Source organism: Phoenix dactylifera, chromosome 1, assembly GCF_051530095.1.
Source record: "Phoenix dactylifera cultivar Ajwa chromosome 1, Ajwa_hap1_PhDact_Kaust_v1.1, whole genome shotgun sequence".
NCBI lineage: Eukaryota > Viridiplantae > Streptophyta > Magnoliopsida > Arecales > Arecaceae > Phoenix > Phoenix dactylifera.
In genome coordinates this window covers 53513554-53525065 of record NC_143190.1, presented here as the reverse complement: position 1 = coordinate 53525065, position 11512 = coordinate 53513554, and the positions used below count along the sequence as shown (strand labels likewise).

The following is an 11512-nucleotide window of genomic DNA, read 5'->3' as shown; positions in this document are numbered from 1 at the left end:
TTTGTTTGAGATGCGCAGCTGTTTTGAGTATGAGCTGTCAGTGGGAAGGAATAAAATCCGTGAGTAACGACTGTTCTATGTGATTCAAGCTTGAAGTTGCATAATGCTTGTACTAAGCCATGTTCATTAGTGCAATGGCGTGGCAACTATAGAACTTTGGCAACTATTTCTTATTTGTTGTTACTGCAAGATCCTCACTTCTTTCATGATTTAACTTGCAGTGTGATTGCTAATATGATTTTGTTTTTGAACGTGCCACTCATGACATTATGTTGATAGGTGAGGCATGTGGTTTGGGACAATCTGATGTTACGATTTTTGGATGCAATCCATACAATTAATTTGCTGTCCAGATTGCGTTACATATAAACTCGTGGGTCCAACACAAATTGGAATAACTAGAACTCAGGCTGCGTTCTGGCTAGCGCAGAGCTCGCAGCAGTACTAATGCAGCATACGATTTCTTTTTCTTTGTAGCAAATGATTGTGATATTTCTATACTTAAAGCTGGAGACTGACATGAAATGGGGTTATTCCATGTCCCCATGCTCGAGCAGTCAAAAGCAAAAAAAAAAAAAAAAAAAGACCCACATTGAAACTAGCAGTTCTCCTGACGTCCTTCACGGTTTAATCCAAACAATTCCCCTCTCCTTCTCCACTTTGTTAGTTGGGGATCGTACTACGTCAACACGAAGTAACAGCCGTGGGAAATGGAAAAGGTAAAAGGCCGAGCGAACATGGCTACTGTAGCACGATGCTCCTTGTTCCATTCCTTCAATGAGAGAACGAGTTCACGGGCCTTGAGAACATCTCGTCATGTTCTGCGCCTCTGTATCCTTCTAACTTTGTACCATTCAAACTCACTCTCCTATCAGGCTTTCAGACACAACCACCATTACTTGCTTTCTCTTCTTGCACCATAATGAGGCAGGAGGAGGGGGAGGAGGGACAAAATCTCTCAGGAGAGATAGAGATGGAGAAGGGGAAGGAGAAGCAGGAGGCAGCCCCTGTCTCTGCAATGCCGCTCCCAAAGTCCCCGTCCTTCTTAAACCCAGAAGAACCGGGAACAGAGGCTGATCGCTTCCAGCAAGCTCTACTGGTTGATGACCTCTGATTCTCCCTCCTTTCTCTCTTATATTTCCATTTTTCCTAAAAAAAAAATTATGAATGCATGATGACTTGAGCTCACAATGAAGTAGTTACTCGATACCAAGTGCAGGAACTGAAGGACCTGCGCTCTCAACTCCACCAGGCAGCAGATTACTGCGAGAATACGTTTCTAAAGACCGGGCATGGAACAATGTAAGCTCATCTACTTCAGAACAATACGTTCTGTTATTTTCTTTCCAGGAAATTCGATCTTTTTTTTTTCTTTTCTTGATAGAGGTGATTAATGTTGACTCTGATATGCTTCTCTACTATCTTGGTTGATGCCATTAATTTATTCCAACGCACAATGGCATAATAACATCCGGAACGTGATATTCTCTTGTTTGTTAACATGGGAAGAGAGTTGGAGAACGCAAAGAGCTACATTTGTCATGCAATCGTAGCTGTGGTCGATCATCTGGGCAATGTTTCCTCCAAGCTTGAGCACCAACTCCAGGGCAATATCGAGGTTTTGCAAACAGAGCAAAAGATTGATTGCTTAAAACAGGTTAGTTAATAGTCATCTGCTCAAATTCATCAGCAGCCAAACTTTGGTGCATCCATACATAGATAGTAGCCAGGATAAAATGGATAAAGATTTAGATGCGTTGGACCCAGGCCCAATGAATCGATAATGAAGCATTTAATGCAGTCATTTCTCATCCCTGGGTTGGAACTCTGACATAGTCTGTGAAGGCCCGATCTAAATAGAGAATCGGATTTTTCCACGGACTCCCAATGGGAGTCGGATTTTTCGACACTCCCGATGGGTTCTGAAGTCGAGGGGAACCCTCTATTTAAAGCCTTCTCTCCTCTTGAAGCGTCCATCGTTGCCGGCTACAAGCCTTTCTTCTTCTTGGTTTCCCAGAGGTTCCCTCACCTGTGCCCGTCGGAATTCCGGCTCGTTGCCACTGGCTGAGAGATTTGATCCTATTTTCCACCCCTATTACCGGCCTTGCTTTCCTTATCATTTTCGGCTGCCACCCTTGCTGGCATTCGCCGCTGAAACTTTTGGTCTCTCCTCGTCGACCCATGACCAGACAACGGAGCCCCAGCCGCCGACGAGCGGGATGGGACCCGAAATCGACCGAGCCAAAGGATCCTCTGTTCGGCTCTAGTATTGGACCGATCCTTGTGCCTCTTTTTGCCCGGTCGCTGCTGCTGTCGGCTGTTCTGATGCCAACTGTTGTCAGACCATGGGCTGCACTGTTGTCTGTTATGCCGCCGCATATCGCAGGACCACCATTTTTTGTCTAAATTTTTAATACTATTAAAATTATTGAATATTAGTTACTTGGACTTTGAATGATTTGAATAAGTTTAACTGGTTCATGCAGTTGAATTTTGAGGATTAATGTGAAAGAGGTAAATAGTCCTTACATTCTTTAGTAGTTTTTGAACAACCATTGTCTAGTCATGGGTCGACGAGGAGTGATAAGGATTTCGGCGACAAATGGCAATAATGATGATAGCCAAAAAAAAGAGAAGGAAAGCTGGTCGATAATAGGGGTGGAAATAGGGGAGCAAATAGGGAGTTTTCTTGGTCAATTTTTGGCAAATCTTTCAGCGGGTGGTAGTGATTCAAGCCTAAAGAAGGTAGAGAAAGTAAAGAGAAGAGAGATCGGGGTTTTACCTTGGCTTCAACGAGCTTGGTGATCGGGATTCCAACGAGCTCAAGTGAGGGAACCTCTAAGAAAACAAGAAGAAGGGCTTGTAGCTGGCGGCAATGGACCCTTCAAGGGAAGGGAAGGTTTTTCTTTCGACTTCTTCAGGACTGGATGATCGACTGCCGCCGAGAATTGTTGAAAAATACGACTCCCTTTGGGAGTTGCTACCCAATACTATCATGCATGGGATATGCCTAGCATGACTGGGCCCATCCAATTCTAGGTCGGATCTGTTGGATCGAGTCTTCACATTCTCCTCTTCTTAAAAGAGTTTCATTCTTGAAACTTAACTTAAGGCTTTCTATGAGGATCCGTGCAGGCGTATGTCTAGTCCCACGTTGGTTATTTGCCGGAGAGATCTTGGGTATTTATATAGGACTAAGAAACCTAAAAAAATATCTTTCTACTAGCTATTCTAAATGAGGTCCTGGGTTGTGATATAATAGTATCGGAGCGGATCCGATCTATGGCTCATGTGGACTAGGAGACACTGTAGCATAGGCTTATTGAGGCTCACCACAAGTCGATCATAGTGCTTGTGATTAGATTTGAATGAATTTGAACCCTTAGCCCGACAAGAATGTTGGGGCTTAAACGGAAGGAGTATGTGAGGATCCCTGCGGGCGTGTTTAGTCCCACATCGGTTATTCACCGGAGAGATCTTGGGTATTTATACAGGACTAAGAAACCCAAAAAATACCATCTGGTTAGTCTTTTTGTGTGAGATCTTGGGTCGTGACACTTTCAAACTTTGAGGTTCCTTGTCCCTGTATAAGTATCCAATATCTACCCAATCCATAACCTTTGTGGGACTAAATACATCCGCATGAATCTTCATATACTCCTCTCGTTTAAGTCCCAGCATTGTCGCCGCGCTAAGGGTCTAAATCCATGCAACTTCATTCACAAGTATCATAAATCCAATCATAGACACGGTGATTGGCTCATGGTCAGCCCCAATGGACTTGTGCTATAGTGCCCTTTGGTTCACACGGGCCATGGGTCGGATATGCTCTAACACCAGTTTGTAACAACTTAGAACATCATCCAAAAAAACTAGTTGGAAGGTATTATTTGGGTTCTTTAGCCCTATATAAGTATCTATGATATACCTAGTGCATGGCCAATGCAGGACTAAACACATGTTCGCACAAGTCTGCATATAGTCCTTAGTGGTGCGAAGAACTTTAACATATTTGTTCTTTTATTGGTCATAAGGACACAAGAGAGATATTTTTCTTTTAAAATCATATTCTTCAGTGCTGTCACCTCAGTAACAGTTCTTGCTCTCAGGTTTTTCATCAACAAAAAGAACATCTAGGAAGATTCTATAAATTTCGGCTTATATCCCATCGATCATGCAGAAAAAAGCTCAAGTCATATGAGCTCATCAAAAAATCAGATATGATCATAGATATCATCATATGATAATTTGGTTAGAACATTATCGCATCTAGTTAGTTTATCTATATCTCATGGCAATAGTATTACTACATCTGTAATATAGACGGCATGATGTACCTCCTATTTTTCTTAGGTTGGCAAACGCTTCCATCATTCCAGAGTTGTCTCATGTACAAAGTCAAGAAAACTCATTGTAACTCGAATTAAATTATGCATCTCTTCTTTTAAATATATGAATTATCTAATGAGCATCCTCTGCACAGAGGCTTCTCACATGTCAACAATATGCTGTAAGTCTCAAGCTCTCTGCCGTGCGATGGAGTGCCAAGTTGCCACGGCATCACCAGCATTATCTCTCACCATGTAAGCTATCTTCTATCCATTCTTGATGCCTTTTTTTTATAATTAAATTCTGAACAATGCCATCTCTACCAAGAATTATGAGTTCAGCATATTGATCTTGTAGTTTTAGTTTGAAAACTCATATGAGACCAATTATTGTAACAGAATCATCACCTTTTAATCTGCTGAAATTGTGTTGCACGGTAAAGGAAAAAAAGAAAAAAAGAAAAAAAATCTGTAAGAATGTTTTATTATTTTCATACAGTCCGGTACTATATTAATGATAAGCTGTGAATTTGTTTTTTTTCGAACTTCATTATACTTGTATGTCACCAAAATATTTTTCTTTGAACAGTGGCTCAGCATCCTGAAAAGTCGAGTGGTATCTCCAGGTTTCCTTTACTTCTCAGTTCTCTGTGTGTTTTTCTTAATTCCCCAAGTTCTAAAGCTCAATTTACATTCCATAAGTGCTATTAATTTAAAAAAAAGACATGTCAAGAATCTAACTGAATACATGCATGCACAGAAATGAGGCTGCTGATAAAAAAGCATCTGAAACACCTAGTAAGAAAGATCAGTTGGCAGTGGCCATTTGTCCTCCGGTCTCTGTTGCAGGTGATAGTGTCAAGCTTCCAAATTTGGGTTCAGGTAAGCAAACTAGTGAATCTAGACAAAATGACCTGTCAGTTTTCTTGTTGGAGTTCTAAAGAAGCCTGAGCCATTTGCAGGACAATATGCATATTCCCATAGTATAGTTTATTTTTGGATTCATGGTTCAAGTCTCACATAGACTTTTACCTGCATTCCAAGTGCACTTGAGCCATAAACCAGATTCACATTTATTTATTTATTTTTGAGCAAACCGGTGGAAATCCACCACGGCAATTCAGTACATGTTTTTATTTATTTATTTATTTGTCTTTCACATCATGGTAGAATGTAGTGAGTTTTCGTTTTCTTTTTTTCTTTTTTTTTTTGACAGAGCTGTTCTGGCTCTTTATAGTTCGATATTTGTTGTAGGAACACATACCCATTAATTCATATTTAACTAGGAAAGGCAACTGGTCTATTTTGGAGTGGAGTGGGTATATCGTACTATACCAGTTCGGTATCGGTACCCGAGACGGGTGGCGTATCGATATTCAGTATGCTAAAAAAATTCTGCATCATACCGTACCAATATTTTGCTAGTGTGGCACCGGTATGGGGTCCAATACCAAGACAACAAACCTTGATTTGAAGTATTGACTCTTTTTGCTTTCCAGGAATAACATCCAGCACAGCTATCCCAGTTCTTGAAGGCCCATCTATACTTTCAAAGCCATCCAATTCTTCATTTGGTTCCTACACGGATGTAAGATCTTACTTTTCTTTGGACAACTTCACCATCCTTATCCAGAGGAATATTATTTCTATCCTATAATGAGTGATCAGGAGCAAGAGCACAAATAATTCAACAAAGAAAAATTCAGTCTATGTTCCAAGACTGCATTACAATTGTTGAATGAGCAGAGCACTTCATTTACCATGCTATTGGTTCTATAATGTATGTTGGTAGAAAGTTTTCTTTGTCTTGCATGGGATTAAGCTTGAGTCATTCATTACCATATTGTAGTAGGTGCTTACGTAAAGAAAGGAAAAAGAGTACTATATTAAATAATGACAATTGAATTTTATGCAGGATGTTCATCTTCTGCTTGGTGGGGACCAGAAGAAGAAGTCCCTGCAAGGGATTAAGTTCTTGTCATTTCTACGGACAAGTGCAAGAAGTCATAGAAAAGGATGGTGACAATATTTTTAATCAAAAACATAGAACTCTAGTTTGCGGACATATTCCTTTTTACTGCTTTTATATATAGCTAAAACATGTTTATGATATATGGTGCAGAAGTTTTGCAGAATTTGGATCCATGTTCGACTCAACAAAATGAATGATTCTATTTTCTTTTCTATCGAGGCACCTTTTTTTTGAGAGAGAGAAAGGAATGGAGACCCACCTGCACTAATCATCCAGGTTCAGTTTTTTTGGGATGCATCATCCAAGAATCGAACCCAGAGCTTCTGGATGCTAAGCAGAGGGGTGCGAGTCTTGCAGCCACTGGGACGAGCCCCAGTTCACTTTCTGCCAATGCATGGATCAAATACTAAGAAGCATCTCTGGGACCTGCTATCCCATGTTTTTTATGCCTAATTCCTGTCCTAAGCAAGTGCGATTCCAGTCTGTGTAAGTGAATAACTGCCCCATACCAATTAGCTTGGAAAGAAACTTCTAGCCTAATGTAATGTTCCATCTATTTTGCTGAAAGTAATTAAATTGTCTCAGATCTAACGTAATATGTGGTTCGATGATCATGTAAATGTGAGTTTGATATGAAACATGTAACGAGCTACACAAACTCCTAGTAGGTGAATTGACTGAGAGGTAGTGATAATAGACCAAAGATGCAATTGGATCTTCCGCTTATTTTACACTTCAGAAATGAGCTGAAGATATAGGTAAGCTTTCCAATGGCCAAGAGATCCTGCATGAATGTTGAATATTGAAGTAAAAGCCTAAATATGCCTGACCAGAAAACAAGTCTTGGTTATGTGTTATTGATGTTGGAAACATGCAAGCTCTTTTCTTGGAGAAAACTTGACATCTTCTAGACTAGTTTCATTATGACTCAGAATTGATTTCAAAAATTTGTTTTCATCAAATCTCTAAATAGTGTATACCATCTAAAATTGATTTTGGAAATATTAAAAGGAAATATAACAGTGTTCACAATCATCTACTTCAACACTAAAGGTTTAAAGGGGAAAAAGGTGATCATCAATTTACTTATTTCTTATTGTAAACTCAAAATCAAAAGAATATAAATGAACCTGGAATTTGTTGAATTATTCAATTCAAATTGAATTATCAACTGCCATTTGGCTGGGCAATCATTACTAGTAATTCTGGCTTCAAGCAGGTGATTTGCAGCCTGCAATCTGAATGGAATCCTATTACAGGTTTCGTCGTTCCATAGCTTCTCCTTTAATGCTTAGGCCTGGACTCTGTAATGGAGCTTCTGGCAAAATTATTCCCTATTACACCCACTCTCATGATGCCAAATATTGGTTATCAGTCACTTTGATGCCAAAGGTTGGTCATTGGGCCCCACTCTGGGTGATTAGGATGTGTTCTGGTAATTTATGGAAAATTTTACATCATAATTAAAATCTGTGATATATGATAAGCATCGGTAGATTTCATTAACTGAGAAGGAGATAAGCAAACTTCCAAATGTAGGTTCATTAGGATGTTTTCATGAAATTTAGTGACTCCGTCTGTTCCACAGTCTACTATTAAATTTATTGAGGTCCATTGAAATTACAATGATGAAAATGATAGCGTTCATCAAATTCGAAAACATATACTTGTCTACCAGTCTGCAACTACCAATCCCAAGGTAAAATAGGAATTACATGCTGTAACCCTTGATGAATTCGCTTACCCAAAGTTATTCAGATTTTCATTTTAATGGATCTCATTCAGTGTTGCAGGCATGGACTGCAACATTTGTAGCCATCCATACCTTTGCTATTGCTAAGGACTAATGAAATTTGGTACTAAGAAGGTAGCCTAGTGTATGCGTCCGTTTGCTTATGACACCATAGTTGAATTATTTAGCCTTCTCAGGTGGGAGACAATTATCTAAATTGACTGAGACAACTAATTAATGACCAACCATGAACAATAATTCTTAGGTTGGAAAATCCTTTGCAAATCACTGGTTCAAAATTGATTGACAAAAAAGCATGATTTGATCTGAGAGCTGCTATCAACATCTGAGTTGGTCTTTTGCATCAAGGAATCCTTTAAACTACTTCAGAGGAATGATGGCCAAGTCACCAACATAACACGTACTAGAAAAGGAGGAAAACATGAATGGAGAAGACTGGTAGTTTGGCATGCTATCCAGTTTCATTGTACCAATTGGCTTTACATTATCTGAGTCCATTAGATAATTTTAGATGATTAAAGTGAATTATGTGTTTAAAATTGGTTATCGATACACCAACGGTAGGAGAGAGAAGTTTAGAGCCATTTCATCATACTCCTATTGAGATCATGCTCGTGTTGTTATTGAGAAAACAATTCAGTTTACTGAAAAAGAATATGATAGGAATTGGGTGTGTAGATTACCATTCTCCATTTCAAACAATAAATTGGTCAATATAACTGTTTAGAAAGTGATGCATCTTTAACTACCAAATGCATATTGCTATTAGCTCAAATAAAGAACAAAAGGAGAGGGGACAACTTAGGGCTCATATGTTACTTTCATAATTGGCAAATTGTGCAGATATTTGGAAACTTCAATATGGTACTGAATTATTCTAAACTACATCATAAAAAATGAAATTTAATCCTGATTCTTTACTAATAGAGAGAAAAATGTGTGCTATAAATAGACAAAATCTTAAGAATAGTTAGTCCTTGTTCCTGTGGCAGATACTTGGACCTCCAAAATAAGAATCAACCTATCTATATGTCCCTTTTACCTTCTGGAAATGCCACTCTGATAAGATGTTAGCAACCTGAAAAGTTATAACAAATAGGAAGACATGGCTTACAAATGAAACAATTAATTCAGTTCATGTGACCAGAGAAATGAGCGACTCTTGTATAATTTTCTTGTTATAACTGATGGCTTATTGGCCACTAGCCATGTACCATGATGCAATATTGTCCTGCATGACATCGTCTGCTTTGATGCTTTTTTTTTTTCCTTTTTCCTTCCAAGTTTTGCTTGATTAATAGCGTTAGCCTTGTAGCATAAGAAACCAAAAAGCTTCTGAAGGAAGAAATGGGATAGCTTTCTTAATTTCCTTGCCCTTAATGCATGGAAGGTAGGTCCAAACAAAATCAAGAAGAGGCAAAAGAAAGAGGTCTGGATTTCTATTATCCAGAAACGACCAATGGGAATAAATGCCTATAGCTTGTGCTACTAGATTTCCTTCTTGTGTTCATTACCATATCTACCATTCCACAACTAACTGATTCAACCACCTTGTTTGCCACATGATGATTTGTTTTAAAATTTGGAGTGCAAAGTTTGCCCACTTGTCGAATTTCTACCCAAGCTTCAACCAAATGACTCAAAATTCTCTTCCTTGTTTTTTTCCCAAAAAAATGAAGGCTTATCTAAAATATTTTCAACTTTTATATCCAGTGTTTTACCTACATGCCTTGCAAAAATTCTAAATAAATGTGAATTTTGATAGAGATCAGTTAAATCTAAACATTCTGACATTCTAACCAATTTAGTCTAAAAACATTTGGAAGCAAACAATAAAACATACTCATGCACTCCAGCTCACAGATATCCTAGTCCATTGCTTTCATGATACTATCATCTTTCCTATAGATGTTCTGCTTCTGTTGGTTACCTTTTGGGGAAGATTTACTATAACTTGGAGGCAAATTCATTAAATTCATTGATTCCCATAGCATTAACAAGGCATAAGGGAACTGAGAAAGAAGAGTCAAAGCCATCTTTTGAATTAGGGTTGCCTCTTATCTAGGTCAAATGTGTATTAATTCATCTGATCGGCCAGTCACCTCTATTCTAGTATGCAAACAAACCAGAAGAAAGAAAAAAATAGTAATAATTTAGATTTCTTTTTCTGTTAAGACTTTCAGATATTTTAAGACTACATGAGCTCTATTAGTCAGTCAGTCATGTAGAGCTTCAGGTGATGAAAGTAACTACTTTAAATTGTCAGGGAGAAATATTAAGTTACAGAGTGACTACGTGTTTGTACAATTGAGTTTACATCATACACCATTCTATACATTCAACCATGCCACATAAAGTAAATGATATCATACCTAGATTTTGCAATTTGAGTCTCCATGATACAACAATAACCTGAATCAATTGATTGAAGGTCATGTTTGGGTTCTTTGATCTTTAGAATCATATGATCTGGATTTTCATTATTAGAAAATTATGGAAATTCAATATTGAGATTTCCAGATGCAATTTGGTTGAGACTAAGAAAGTTAGCCAAAAGGAGGGGAGAATTTGTAAAATATGAAAAGTATGCTCTGCATATAGAAATAAATAACATTATGACATGCAATGCAAGCTAAGCTCCCTACAGATCAGTTACTTTCTTGAGCTGGGTGTATGAGAATTCAAAGGCGGTGTGTTATACTTTTCTCACTCTAATTTCCCTTGGCATGTAACATATCCTTGTTTTACAGTGCAGTAGCTACTCTTGAAGTAGCATACTAAAAGAGCACCTTGTTATATCATTTACAGAGTATATCAGAATGCAAACATACCTTCTCATCTAAAAAGATATAAACCATCATGATTTCTACATGCATCGAAACACAACCTCATTGGCATAGTATGCACAGCTGATACACCATGGCATGTTAGGTAACCTAGTCATCACTTATGCCAGAATAGCCAATCAGTAGCTTGGGGAAAGGAGACCATTTACCAGTAATCAGGCGAGAAAGGAGCATCTGCATTCATAATACTCCGCAATCTCCAACAGAAGTAATGTTTTTATTGCCATTAAGCAAATATCCACTTGTACTCGATGAAATGGAACAGTGTACTACCCGAGATCGATTGTCTGACTACTGAACAACCATTCAAGCTTATGGCCGCCAATAATGAAGGATTGCCGGATGGTCACCATTGAACTTTCCAATGAGTGCAGCATTACCCTTGCCATACACGGATCTGAATTAAATACCGGCATCTACGCGACTTAAAGATTTTCTTACGTTTGCGGCACGGCACGTAAAGAATATCTTCCAAATACTCCTCTACAAATCTTGACTCAATTAGGAAGATGTGGAAGATTGAAGATTCATTTAAATATTGACTCCAACTCCATGCAAAAGAAAACAGCTTCAGAAATCAGAAGCCCTCACCATTAGATAGAATTTTCTTTCT

At 38.4% G+C, this 11512-nt stretch overlaps 1 protein-coding gene across 2 annotated transcripts; it reads left to right on the top strand.

Moving 5' to 3' along the window:
* The first annotated feature begins 128 nt into the window (after nucleotides 1–128).
* Nucleotides 129–6911, top strand: LOC103706857 (putative protein ABIL5). Of its 2 annotated transcripts, XM_089925583.1 has the most exons (9): nucleotides 129–1099; nucleotides 1220–1302; nucleotides 1510–1657; nucleotides 4484–4583; nucleotides 4918–4954; nucleotides 5089–5210; nucleotides 5828–5916; nucleotides 6244–6347; nucleotides 6451–6911. In XM_089925583.1, coding segments are annotated over exons 1-9 (861 nt in total). In that variant the 5' UTR covers nucleotides 129–922; the 3' UTR covers nucleotides 6452–6911. The 2 variants fall into 2 exon arrangements, with proteins under 2 accessions (XP_089781709.1, XP_089781704.1); XM_089925578.1 differs by having other exon boundaries at nucleotides 6244–6911.
* The last annotated feature ends 4601 nt before the right edge of the window (nucleotides 6912–11512 follow it).